Source organism: Emys orbicularis, chromosome 16 (genome assembly GCF_028017835.1).
Source record: "Emys orbicularis isolate rEmyOrb1 chromosome 16, rEmyOrb1.hap1, whole genome shotgun sequence".
NCBI lineage: Eukaryota > Metazoa > Chordata > Testudines > Emydidae > Emys > Emys orbicularis.
The window spans coordinates 30,607,547-30,621,224 of record NC_088698.1 but is presented as its reverse complement, the minus strand read 5'-3'; the positions used below and the strand labels follow the sequence as shown (position 1 = coordinate 30,621,224).

The following is a 13,678-nucleotide window of genomic DNA, read 5'->3' as shown; positions in this document are numbered from 1 at the left end:
CCACAATGTACCTGGGTCCTGTGAGACTGTAAGCACACGTCCACTCCTCCTCTCTAGGGAGCCCTCTCGTGCCTGGACGCAGCATTGCAAGGGACCATCTCAGGTGCCCCGTCCCATGTTATCCCTCGGACCGGCAACAGCCTCTCTCAGCCTGTGTCTCCTCCCGATTCCTTCCCTGGCTGTTTTGTGGCTCAGCTCCCCGGCCAAGTCACAGAGAAGTCCGAACCCCTTCCGGGGTAGCACAACCCAGGCCAAACACAGCTTCAAACAAATGCGGCTTCTGCCCCGCTCAGGCTTCACCACAGCTCCCTCGTTGGCCCTACCTCAGGGCTTTCCTCCAGGAGCCTATCCTGTCCCTGTAGTGTGCTTCCCCGGTTGTATCCTGCCTGTTAAACCACAGCCCAGGGCTTCTCTCTGCCAGAGAGACCTGTCTCACCACGACCTCCCCAACTGAGCTCCCTCGGTCTATTTATAAGGCCTAGCTCCGCCTCCTCTGGCCAAGGGCCAGGCAGGAGTAACTGTGGTTCTGCCCCTTGCCCTGCCCCATCCCAGTGAGGGACCAATAACATGCTCTGTATCCGCGCACTGCAAATCGTTTCCGGCGCACAGCGCTTACACCTCTGGCCTGTGCTGAACCCTTCTGGAGTGGCCCACCCTCAGCTTGCACAAGAGGGATGCAAAGTTTTGGGGTTGCTGAGGACCCTTCCCCTCATGGCTGTTCCAGTGGCCCCGCTGACCAGCCCCCACATCCCTCACAAGAGAAACTCTCTCTGGCATCACCAGCTCTGCAAGTCCAGCAGGCTGGGAACATGGTCAAACAGGAGCCATCGCTATGGGTGAGCAGTGTCCTCGTCACTGAAACGGGCTCCTTTTCCCCTTGACAGGGAACAGGCTTCACTGAAGACGAGGATTTTAAAGAACAAAACACCTTCCCACTCTTAATATCACTGCTGCCGACGCTCATAATTTCATTGCAAATCCTGCGGTATTTGCTGTTTTTCATGAAGCCCCAGCTCCTGGAATCACAAAATGGTGTGCGAATCTCTGCTTTCACTGGGGGAGGAAAGGTTTTACCCTTATGGGTATGAAGGAAAGCTTGAAAATGTGACCCGAGTGCACTCGAAAGATTCAAAAACCAGAACTAACAAAACAAAACATTTTTGAAAAGTCTTATGATGTTTTGGGCTGACTCATGATTTTTGAATGCTTGGGATTGGTGTTACTGTATTCATCTAAACAGCTGAAAATAACTCTCCTTACATCTCTCTCTCTCACACGCATGCGCACACGCACACTCCAAATGAAGTTTCACGATAAATACATGCAAAAGTATATTATAAACTACAATCTCCATCCACCCCCAGAATATAATCTGCAGCAAAACACACACACACACAATATTCATGTTTTGCCCATAAATGCTCAAATATTGGGCTAGTTTTAATTCCTAGTGAAATGTTACGAGGGAGTTACCCCAGGTGGGAATCTGGCCTGGGATATTTATTTACTCTGAACAGCTGAGCAATTTTAATGTCTTCCTACTGAACATGGAATCTGACCACAAGAATGGTTTACACACAGGACAGCCATTAGGAACGAGGACTCATTTTAGCTTTTGAAGGGAGCGTGGGACTTGACAGGTGTCAACATAGATTTATCTTCCCCAAACCTTGCAGCTCCATAATTGGTAAAACTGGGCTGCTGGGATCAGCTGCCCTTTTCTGTCACCCAGAGCTTCATTAATGGGGATTTAAGTAAGAGAAGGAATGGGAGGGCTCCGATCGCGAGAGCCAAGTCTGAGAGCCCTGCAGAGGAAAAAGGGCAGCGCCACATGAAAGGCATTTTGCTGATTATGAAGACGGCGTTCTTTATAAAGCCGCCTCCTCCCACAGCACTCGGGGAACCGCACAGAATTGAAATTGAAATTGCAACAACAGACGGATGCTATGCTGTGAATACCCAGAAGCCACTGGCAAACCCGGCGGCATCATTAAGGTAGCCAATGAGCCCTTCTCCTTGCCTGGATGCCTCAGCTCTGTGGTGCAGAAGGTTATAAATAGTTCCTGGCTGTGACGCCTCGCACTGTCCCGAAAAGCAGCGAGTGAGTCACACCTGGCAGTTCTGCTCTTTCAGAGCCCCTCTCTGCTAACAATGCGTTCAGATACCTTGGACTGGAACAACCCACCTGCCTTGCATCCTGGAGGAGGGGGGAAGGGGAACAAACAGACCCCGATTGCTTTCAGAAGCGAGAGATGGAGGTTAGGCTGTGGCCTCTTTTTTTTTGTTTCTATAGATAGCAAAATCTGTAGGAAAATCTCCATTCAGTGGTGACAGCCACAATGCAGGAATCTGAGCATTGTATGTGCTTAGCAGGACCATGATGATGCCCTAGAGAACATGACAATAAGCAGCTTATGTAAGATACACTCTGCCCCCACAACCCCCTACTTTTCTAGCCCTGGGCCTCCACACAGCTCTGCATTTCAACTTGACCTCCCGCATCCTCTATTATTCTATTCCTAGCATCCCCCCAAAATCTGTGCCAATGGACCTCAGCCCTGACCCGCAGCACCGCCTGTTACTCCTTTCCTGGGCTCCCTGCACACAGCTCCGCAAATGCACCTTGGTAATGACCTCCTGCATCCCCTGCCCTGATGCTGTTTCAGCCACACATCCTTGTCCCAACAGCTTTGGCTAAAGACCTCAATCCTGAACCAGTGGTGTCAAATTCTGCATGGCCTTTCTCCCATGAAGGAGACATTAGAAGTGGCTACACGGCTGAGGGCCTGGCAGCTCCCTGGACGAGCTTTGCTTTCCTGGCAAGATTAGGCTGCAGTGGAGCTGGTCTTCAGATAGAACCTGGTCTTCCCAGACACTCTGGGTTTGATTCCATGGGTGCCGAGCCACCTCAGAGTCCACTAACATTGACTGGAGCCGAGGGTGTTCTGCTCAGCACTTCTGAACCTCTGGCCCCGTTTCCCTGGAGCGAGTGCTCTCGTTGGTTTGCAATCGTGCCAGTGTTCAGAAGAATGCGGTACCTTCTCAATGGGTCCCAGTGCAAAAAATGGAGAGCTAAGTTGCTGACACAACCACTGGCCTAAGCCTCCCCTGGCTTGGCACCCGACGCCCAGCACTGCACACGCAGCTTCTCACAAAGCAACGTCTCCGAAAGCAAGAGCTCATCATTCACGTTTCCTATCATTATCCTCCGGGCACCCCACGCTAACCGGGATGACGCTCAGCTGGTTTATAAACCACATCAGACTCTGCACACTGGCTGTCTCAAGGATTCCCACACAAGTTGTGCTCAGGTTAAAAGCAAAAGGCTGTTCCCACCCACCCCCCTGACAGTCCCACAAATTCACCCTGGGATCTGACAGCCAAGCTGGGTTTTTACCATCCTGCGCATCATCAATAGTGGCAACGGCTCTGCAAAGCAAGTTATTTCCTTGGTGACATCCAGACCCCTCCAGTGCAAAGGTGCAAGTGATTGGAACTCAGTAAACAACCCTCCGGAGGATGGACCAACTGGAAGAGACTCTGCAGCTCACAATCTCAGCTGGGTTGGCTACCCAGGGGAGTTAGCAGATCTCACTCTGAATGCACCCAGCAAGCCAGCCAACCCCCACCCCGATTCTCAGCTGCTCCTGCTGAACAACACAGCTCAAGATGAGTAGCATGGGGCGAAGGGGGTGGTGATTTTAAGACATTTCTGCATCCCCCGAGTTAGAGGCACAGTTTCTCTAGGTTACGGTGTGTTGAAGAGCTCCCTATGGGCCCTACATCAGACATTCTCTAATGGGGAGAGCCAAGAATTGAGCCACGGACCAGGCCAGTTCAGTTCAAGAGACTAATTCCCCGAGAAACAAGGTTTCAGTGATTTTTGTCCTTAAAACCCAAGTAGTTTCCTTAGGACCCAGCTACCAGAACCACCTTCCTCTCTGCAAGAACCCGAAGAGTTCGGACCGTCTGAGCAGCAGCCTAGGACACTGAATGTCATTCCAGTCTGGCAGTGCCTTTCACGGCTCCCCTCACTCCGGATGATAAACCGCCCCCCTGCAGGGAATGCTGGGCCTGGGGCAGGGCCTGCGGGGCAGGCTGGCTGTCAGGTCAGGAGAAGCGTGACAGCAAACAGGTTTGAAACACAGATGAAGCTGATGTGCCGCTTTCCTAGCACTGGAGAATAGAATCATAGGACTGGAAGGGATCTTGAGAGGTCGTCTAGTCCAGTCCCCTGTACCTGGGCAGGACTCAGTATTATTTAGACCAGTGGTCACCAACCGGTTGATTGTGATCTCCAGCAGCCCAGGTGGGCTGCCGCTAACACAGGCTCCCTGCCTGCCCCAGACCCACGCCACTCCCGGAAGTGGCCAGCACGGCCCCGCGGCCCAGGAGGCAGGGGTCTCCCGCCGCACATTGCTCCTGCCTGCAAGCACCGCCCCTGCAGCTCCCATTGGCCGGGAACGGGGAGCTGTGGCCAATGGGAGCTGCGGGGGCACTGCTTGCAGAAAGGGGCAGCGCGCAGAGCCACATGCCCCCTGCCCTTCCTCAGGGGTCACAGGGGCGCTTTGGCCCCTTCCGGGAGTGGCATGGGGCTGGGATAAGTAGGGAGCCTGCCTCAGTGGCAGCCACACTGCACCACCGATCAGGAGCCGCCGGAGGTAAGTGCTGCCTGGTGGAAGGTCGCACCCCAACCCCAAGCCCTGAGCCCCCTCCCCAAGCCAGAATCCCCACCCCCTCCTGCACTCCAACCCCCTGCCCCAGCCCTGGCCCCCCTCCCAGAGCCAGCACCCTGTACCCCCTCCTACACCCCAACACTCTGCCCCAGCCCTGACCCCCTTCCCAGAGCCAGCACCCTGTACCCCCTCCTGCACCCCAACACTCTGCCCCAGCCCTGACCCCCTTCCCAGAGCCAGCACCCTGTACCCCCTCCTGCACCCCAACACTCTGCCCCAGCCCAGAGACCCCTCCTGCAACCAAACTCCCTCCCAGCGCTTGCACCCTTCAACCCCTCCTGCACCCCAACCCCCTGCCCCAGGCTCAGCCCAGAGCCCCCTCCCACACACTGCGAACTTCTCGGATCCAGCCCAGAGCCCGCACCCCCTCCTGAACCCCAACCCCCTACCCCAGCCCAGTGAATGTGAGTGAGGGTGAGGGAGAGCAAGTGGGGCGGGACTTTGGGGACGGGGCGGGGTAGATCCTAGGTTGCCCTTAAATTCAAAAAGTGATCTTAGGCGTAAAAAGGTTGGAGACCACTGATCTTGACCATCCCTGACAGGTGTTTATTTGACAAGTTGCCATTTCAAATTTTTTTGCAGAACAAAATATTCCAAAAAGACTTTTCATATGGAAGTGTAAAAACATTTTGTCCAGGCATACCCAATAAAATGTTTCATCATTCCTGATATCAAAATGTTTTGGTTTGTTCAAATGACTTAGACGCTTCATTTCGAGTCAGCTGAACATTAAACTGCATTTTCCCATTGTGGCACATTGCCTCATGGGAACTGTAGTTTGGGAGCCTGATGCCCTATTCTGCCCTATGGGCCAGGCTCCGAGGCCATTTCATATCTCCCATGATGCATCCCTAATCATGTGATTACCATTATATACCATACAGCGGTCAGAGAGGAGTCAGTGTTGCATTATTGGTGATGTAGTCCTCCAGGGAGCCTGGCCTATAGAAGATGAGGGATACAAACTACAACTCCCATGAGGAAATGCACTGCTAGGGAAATGCAATGTAATGTTTGGTTGAACTGATTCAAAACAAAATGTTTCAGGTCAATTCAACAACAACAACAACAACAAAAAACATACATTCCAATTTGGGTCAAACCAATCTGAAACAAAATATTTGCTTTGATTTTCCTCAAAGGAAAATTTAGATTCTGTGAAAACTGCTTTTCCATTGGAAAATTATTCCAACAGAAAATTTCCAACAGCATCTGCTATTCAGTCTACAGGGCTGTCGATCTGGTTCTCCACTCAGCCTGCGTCACTGTCTGGAGCCCTTTGTTTAATGTCCTTGCATTCCCTTTCTGGTGTTGCATTCTTTCTTTGTCCCACCTAATTAATTGAACCTTGTTCTTCTGTAGCACTTCCCCCTCCCTAGTTTTGGTTGAGTTAGCTGCTTCCCTCTGGGAAGTCTCCACCCATCTCTACAGGGATCAAGTGGGTTGGTTCCCTGTTTGGTGGCCTCCTCTGGAACCCTGGTTCTGCCCTATGACTCACACCCTACCTATTCTCTCATCCTTTGTCCTCTGTAATTAATTGATTTTGTGGCTTAGGGCTCCTTCCCTCATCTGAGGGAATGGGCCTTGCAGTGCGCTGGCAGGCCTCTCCCAATGACTCGGAAATAGGCCAGCAACTTTCAGCACCAGCAATAAATTCAGTTCCAGCCCAGTCCGGACCGGGCACTGCTGAACAAAGCTCCCACTGACTGCAAGCCACAGAATGTTTAGAGGCCTGTTTCTGTGACGCATTTGTGGTCAGGCACAATCCCACTGAATTCCCAGGGTTTCGTTAGTCAGAAGGTAAGGGTGGAACAGGTGAATGGCCTACGATGTTTTGATGATAATCTGTTTAACTGTGAGAGAGAGAAATGCAGAGCTTGCAGCCGAGGCCAAAGGAGCCTGAGACGTGGGCTGAGCGACCTGTTTACTGATCAGACCCCACGGCTAGAGGTTGCTGCTACATGGTGCTGGCTTCTCTGCACTAGGCACAGCGGAGCAGGTAGCCTGCTCTCACCAGCGTGTGTTGCCATAGACACCACTCCGGGAGTCCTGCGGCAGAGAGAGAGAGAAGCAGCCATGAAGGAGAAGAGCCGCATGAGTAGGATGAGAACGCAGTTTCTTAAGGGTGGGTTACAATGCCTTTTAGTGGCTCTCTCTTCAAGGGGTGCATGCTGCGTGGAACAGGGACGGGGCAGCAGGGAGAAGATAGTCACAGACTCCCCGAGGCACCGCTGTGCACAGCTATAGTCAGAAGGGAAAACCCTGCTTCCCCCAAAGAACTGCGCTGCCTTTGTGTCTGTACCACGGAATCCGAAACAGGAGAGCACCAGAACATCCTGCTCTGCACAGCACACCTAGTGGGCCAGCATAGAGATGGGGAAATCCCCACCCCTCCCTGCCCAGGGATGAGATACATACACATTACCAAACCACGCAAAGCCAGACAATCAGCGAGCACCAGCTTTGTGCAGTGGGCTTTGGCCCCGAGAACTGCCCTGCAGGATTTCCAGAGGGCTGTTCACGCTGGCGCGGTCACATGGCACCGGGACCTCCTGGCAGCCACAGGACGCTGCTACAACACCAATACAAACAGGTGCCAATGCTATGGGGGGCCAGTTTCCAGAGTAGTAATAGTTCTGCTTTTAAATAAAGAAATGCCTCTAAAAAGGTGATTCCACATTCCCAGCAGATAGACGGAGGAAGGAAAATCCCATCTCACACGCCATCAGAAGCGCTGGCAATTGGATAAGAGATTAGGAGCCCTGCAAAATAATCCAAATCCAGTGGACTATGCACTGACTGTGACAGAAAGAGAGGACAAGGGCTAAGGCCTCTGTGCCAGTTTGAGAGCGGAACCAGGAACCCCTGAGAACAGAGGTATCTGACAAGATCCCTGATAGATTCAGCTATCATAACAAAGCTCTATACAGACCACGTGCAGGAAGGGAGTATAAATAGATTCAAAGAGAGGAGTCTAGAGGAAGTTGTTACTGTGCAGTTCCGCTCCTAGCTCAGGGAAGGACAGAGAGCCTATATTTCTTGCTCTTATGTTCTCCAGGGCCAACGGCTGAGGCAAAGAGGTAGCGAAGGGTAGATGGGACTTTATCCAAAATATTGCAAAGCTTTTGGGGAACAGAGCTTTTGTGTGTTTGTTTGAAGGGTTTGCCAAGTTCAGATTCCACCCTGCTTAAAGAGGTGTGACTTCACTGGCTTTTGCTGAGTTGCACCCACTTACACTTGGGCTGAATTCAGCTCTTGGTGTCTAGGTTTGCCCTTCCCCCAAAGGGCACTTTCCGCTGTCCATCAGATTTCTGGGTCCTTGCCATGGCTGCTATCAGCACCACTCAATGGCCTGGACAATCCAAGAAGCTCCAGGACCTGCCTCCCAGACAGCCTTAACAGCATTGCCTCCCAGCATGCACCTGTTTTCTATTAGCTCAGAGGGCGGGGCTTCAAAGGCTGACTCCACCCCCAGGACTCCCACATACTGCTGGTGCTCCTCCTATGCCATTGGCTGGGCTACACTTCTGTCAAACAGCTTCTCTTAAAGGAGCCAACCATCTGTGACAGGAACCAGGTATTCGCTGCCCCTGCCAGAGGCCCCACTGCCTTGGCACACCACGCCCTAAGGAGGTGCCCTGCTGGAGGGCAAGTGCAGCGAGTTCAGACCTCCAGGGGTTGTCTAGAGAGGTCTCCCCCATGAACAGCTGTAGGCAGAATCAGCAAGAGTTAGTCCTCCAGCACCTAGAAGGGCTGGGAGCAGGCACAGGCCAATCAGAGCCCAGCAGGGCAGGTAAAGACTGGCTGCTTCTACCGGGGCCTGTTCTGGGTGAAGCCAGGGCAGGGAAGGAAGACTCTGGCTCTCCCTCCCTAACCCAAGGAAGCTGGCCCAGAAAGGGGCCTAACCTCGACAACACTGACCTTGGGTCTCTGAGGGACTAGTGTTTATATTAGGGACTTTAATGCCCAAGTGGCTAATTTGAGTTAAGATTTAATTTGTTTCCAGTTATCTCCAGAGGGGATCCGGCCAGCTGGAGAACTGACCCAGCCAGAGCATTAGGCCACAGCGGCGGCAGCCCATGGCAGAGCCAGGACACAGGAGTGTCAGGGAGGCAGAGTCCCTGCAATGCCTCACCCGGACACAAGGTGGGGGTGTGCTCGGATAGCAGACGCACACCAGTACCCTCCATTCCAGGCACGTCCTCTTTGCCCGTCTATACTGGCGGGATCGCCCTTTGGTCCCTGTAGCCTGAGACCACAAGCTATTCCTGAATTCTCAGCAGAGAGAGGGTCCAGTCATAGGGTGACCCGATGTCCTGATTTTATAGGGACAATCCCGATATTCAGGGCTTTGTCTTGTACAGGCGCCTATTTCCCCTCACCCCCGTCCTGATTTTTCACGTTTGCTATCTGGTCACCCTCTCCAGTCATAAGAGAAAGAACCAGTAAACAGGAATAAATAATGGGACGCACCCGTAGAAAAACACCCGGTTTTGCCTCTTACATCCCTGAAGCTCATTTCTGATTAGCAGCAGCAATGCTGCTAGAACCACCCCCAACATCCCCCCATTCCAAAGAAAAGACATGGCAGCAAATGTACTGACCTATCAGCAGAGTTATTTGGTTTGAGGCAATCACCCAGAAACCTCTCCAGCCCAGAACTGCTAGCAAAGAGGGAGTGAGGCATGCTCCGCTGAGTGCGCTTCCCAGCCACTGGCTACTGCAAGGGGCTATTAGTTCTGTCTGTCTGACCTGCACCCTGCTCATTAGTGGATGCCTGCAGCGTGACAATTTCCAGCCTGATTATTTTATCTCCCAAGCAGCATTTTGCCTGGTCGGCTTTGCACCACACAGTTAGAATACAGACAGACCTGCAGTCATCCAAGGGGAAGGGTTAATGAACCAAAAACGAGGCAGCTTACTTCCACTGCTCTACTGGTATGTGCAGAGGAAAAAAAAAAAACCCATTGGTAAGGATGCTCCTAAAATCCCTCAGAATTTCTGTTTCACAATTCCTGCTGCAAACTCACCTCCAGGCTCATGTCTCACACCCAAGCCAAGCAAAATCTTTAGGGCACTTTTTCATGCTTTGCCTGACAGTTCTTTTAACTGGCTGATTCCGGTACATGTTTTCCAAATGCCAAAATTGTCACTACACCTGGAAAAAGCCAGGTATTAATAGACTGAATACAGAACCTTGTCAAAGACCAGATGCCGAAAACTGAACCAGCAGAGGAGGCTGGAGGCAGGTCTCCCATACAGTCTCACTAACACGATTTAAAAGGATTTAAAATCTTCACCACACATGCTCCCTGTTCCAACATTCCCACCCCCATGCATACCATTTATAAACAGTAAGCAGGTGCTCGCCCCAAGCTCTGGCTCTCATTTCCATACATTAATAGTCCATAACAGTAAAATATTCAAATATCAGATAACAGGGCCTCTGTTCAATCCACTTATAAACGAATAAAAGACACTAAGTACTCCAGGGCCTCGTCCGCCTGTCTTTTTTGTTTTTGTTTTTAAAACTAGACAGATTACATCCGTGTCCTCCCCTCTTCCGACACCGCCAATCCATTTCATAGTCCCAGGGGATAATTTTGTTGACAAAAGGATTCATTTCTTGGGACTGACACGTACTGGTCTTAGCACAAGGTGCCATAGAAGAACTGAGCTAAAATGGAAAGTTCTCAGGCCAGCACTTTGCTGCGATGCAGCAACAACCCAACATGGAGACAGAGCTGGGCTGTCAACTTCTCAGAGACCGTTTCTTTTCTGCACCCTGACCTCGGAGACTTACCACAGAATGATATGATGTGGCTACTGTCCTCGTGCACAAACTTCCTTGTCACAGCTTCCTCCATAATCTGCTTCACCTGTCGAACAAGGAGATAGTTAGGAAAAAACCTTTTTACACAAGCAACATAACTGGGGCAGAACAAGAGAATTACAGACAGCTATACACCGGAGCAGGTCTGACATGTTCCATCCAGCAGAGGGAATCAGTGAACATCTGCTCAACATCTGCATGGGCCAAAATCGCAAGGCTCAGAGAGCACCAAGCTATTTAAGTGCTTGAATTTATAACACAAAAGATAAGTAAGGAACTCTCTCTCTCTGCTGTCCTTCTCTGATGGCCACTAACAGGCCCCGTGGCCACACCCAGGTTGCGTGGTCTCGTGGGAAGCCACAATCCATTGGCCTGCCAGGCTCCACACAAGCCACTTGAAAGAACAATGCTATAACAAATGAGGCAAATGATTTTTGCTTCATTTATAATTTTCTGAGAGGCCTTAGACCAGGAAAAGGGAGCAGAAAATTAAATCCAGGAATTGAATGGCATTCAGTTAAAAAGAATCAATCAGGGTTACCAAATCCAGCTTTAATACATTTATGGTATTTTTTATGCACTCCTGTTTTATGTGCATTTGACAAATTTCATGCCATGCAGCTGGCCTGAACAACCTGGAACTAGCCCATCAAGCCAGACGTCAGTGAATCAGCTCTTATCAAATGAGACTGGGACGGAATTTGCATACCAATGTAATCAGTGCTGAACCTGAGTGACTGAATCTCTATTGCCTGTGACACATTACTGGCATTCTGTTCAGTTCACTTCATTAAAGGGAACCTGTCAAGTAGGTTGGACATTAGGGGCAGGATATTAAAAACGGAACCCACATAATTATGAGCAGATTTTGAAGGCACAAAATGGGAGGTCAGATGTAAAAGTCAGACCTAAAATATTACCCATGGTACAGTGCCAGGGGAGCAGATGAGCGACTGCGGCAGATCAAGGCACTGGCTTGTCCTAATGGCTCCAGAGGCTTTAAGAACTACTGAAGTTGGCAGAACTAGAAAAGAAACAGCCCATACATTTAACTGAGGTCACGAGAGTTCCCTGTCTCCTAAAGAGACCACGGTCACCAAGTGCCAATGTTACAAGAAAATCCCATAGCTATCAATGTGTCTCGGAGCTAAAAGAGAAGATTCTTCAGGCCTGTCTCCAACACACACTGGGAGCCCTGACATACAGAAATAAGCCATTGTGGAAAGTGATCATAAATGTATAAAATCAAGAAATAAGGCCAACACATCAGAGCACAGTCCGAAACAGAGAGTGTTGGCAGGTCTAGCTCCTACCCCTTTCCGAAGGGAATCTGTGCTCACTGTATTTATTCTCAGCTTCCTGAGGTTGGACCTTATTGGCCATTCAAACAACGATGGAAGAGTAAACTTCAGGTCACTTTCTCTCTATGCTTCGCTTTTCCTAGGATTTCCCTGGAGGAACCTCTCTGTCTAGACCCTAGTCCAGCTTCTGCCTTGGTAGCGATGCCATGCAATAACCACAAAATTATAACTAAAGCATTTATCTTTGTGCTCCTAGATTAGATAAAACCAATTTTAAAAAATCTAATGTGTCTTTAAAAAATATTTGTCCCCTTCATGACATCACTATTGACCAAAATTAAGGTTGTTTGGACACTTTCGCTATGCATTTCCGTACAGTAACATGGTTGGATTTCTCTTAAGTATAAACTTAACTCTAAATTTCATGGGTTTAGAATGCTTGGCTTGGGGATAATTACAACATTCCGGTCACACTTCTTACCCTTAAAGTTCCTATTACACGCGCGCGCACCCACACCCACACCCCTTTTCACTACAGATTTGACAGATTGTTCATCTCCAACATCCCTGTAAGCACAAGAAGTGGATTTGATATAGGCTTCCAGAGGAGATGAAAATGGGGGAGGGGAGAGAAGTCCGACTCCAATTTAGGGCGCATTCCTTTTTGTGAAATTCAAAATAATTATATGCCTTGCACCACGTCCCAGAGCAGGGAGATTGTGGTCTTGTCAGGCTTGCCAGATGGGAGTCTTCACAGCAGAGAGCTGCTTATTTTCAATCTCCCTGCATTCAGACTCCACTCCCAGCCCCTACCAATCGGACTGCGGTTCTGTTGGCCGTTTCCAAGCAGGTTTATTTTTGTGACAACTTCCTTCCCTCCCTCCCTCTCCCCATGTTCCCCAGGAGTTGGTTTCCCTGTGGATGAGTAGGTGGTTTCTATGAAATGCAGTTACTCTGATCAGAACTCTAATAGGGAAGAGATTGAAAGGAGCCTCTGAACAGATGCTGCTGCTAATGAGTAGTGATGCCCAGGTGTGTGCTAACACCAGCACAGGCTCAGCAGGGGGTTCCCAGCCTCCTGCTGCTCACGTCTAGGGGATGAATGTTCGCAGACCTCAAGGTGACAAACCAAAACTCACAGACACAGAGCTTTTCCTTTTAAACTGGAGGTGAATGAAGAGCCGTTGAAGGTAAATAACCTGCCCCGACAAACAGGGCCTCGGGTTGTACAACTGTTAATAGCCCAGTGTCAGAGCCCTGGTCTCGGAATACAGAGTGGTTCTGTTCCCACTGAGGTTCCTGATTGCTAAGTCCCTCCCCTTTCTCTGACTCAGTTTCCCCTCTCTTGAATGATGAGAAGTTGAGCACAGACTTTCTTCACAGGGGTGCTGCAAGGCTTCATATTTGTCATGCGCTTTGAGACTCTTGCTTGGAAAACAACCGTGTGAACAATAATAACCAATGTGTTATTACTGAAATAGAAGCAACCCTGGATGAATGAGCACTGACCGCTACCCACAGCCAGTCTCACGCTATAAGTCTTGGCGTTCACTTTCCCCATTGGTGGTTTGCCCTCCTGGCGTATCATTTCCTTGCAGTGGTGACATAATGTCACACCGAGACCTCACTTGGGAGAGGCCAGACCCTGCCAGCTGATGCAGCCAACTAGAGGAACGGCTCTCACCGTGCATCCCCCAGCACCCTGGCTCCCACCAGGATATGCCTGGTGCACATGCCACAGCTTCACCCAGGGAACTCTAGGAAGGTCTGTCCCTGCCAAGTCACAGAGGAGCTCCCATCTCTCTCTC

The 13,678-nt window shown here is 50.5% G+C and overlaps 1 protein-coding gene across 2 annotated transcripts in view; it reads right to left on the bottom strand.

Annotated features, from left to right (window-relative positions):
- Nucleotides 1-10,609, bottom strand: part of SGSM1 (small G protein signaling modulator 1) — a 48,107-nt gene extending 37,498 nt beyond the window's left edge. For both annotated transcript variants that reach the window (XM_065417732.1, XM_065417733.1), the window contains exon 1: nucleotides 10,540-10,609. In XM_065417732.1, coding sequence (XP_065273804.1) covers nucleotides 10,540-10,603 — 64 coding nt within the window. In that variant the 5' untranslated portion in view covers nucleotides 10,604-10,609. The remainder of the gene's footprint in view (nucleotides 1-10,539) is intronic.
- Between the last annotated feature and the right edge of the window lie 3,069 nt (nucleotides 10,610-13,678).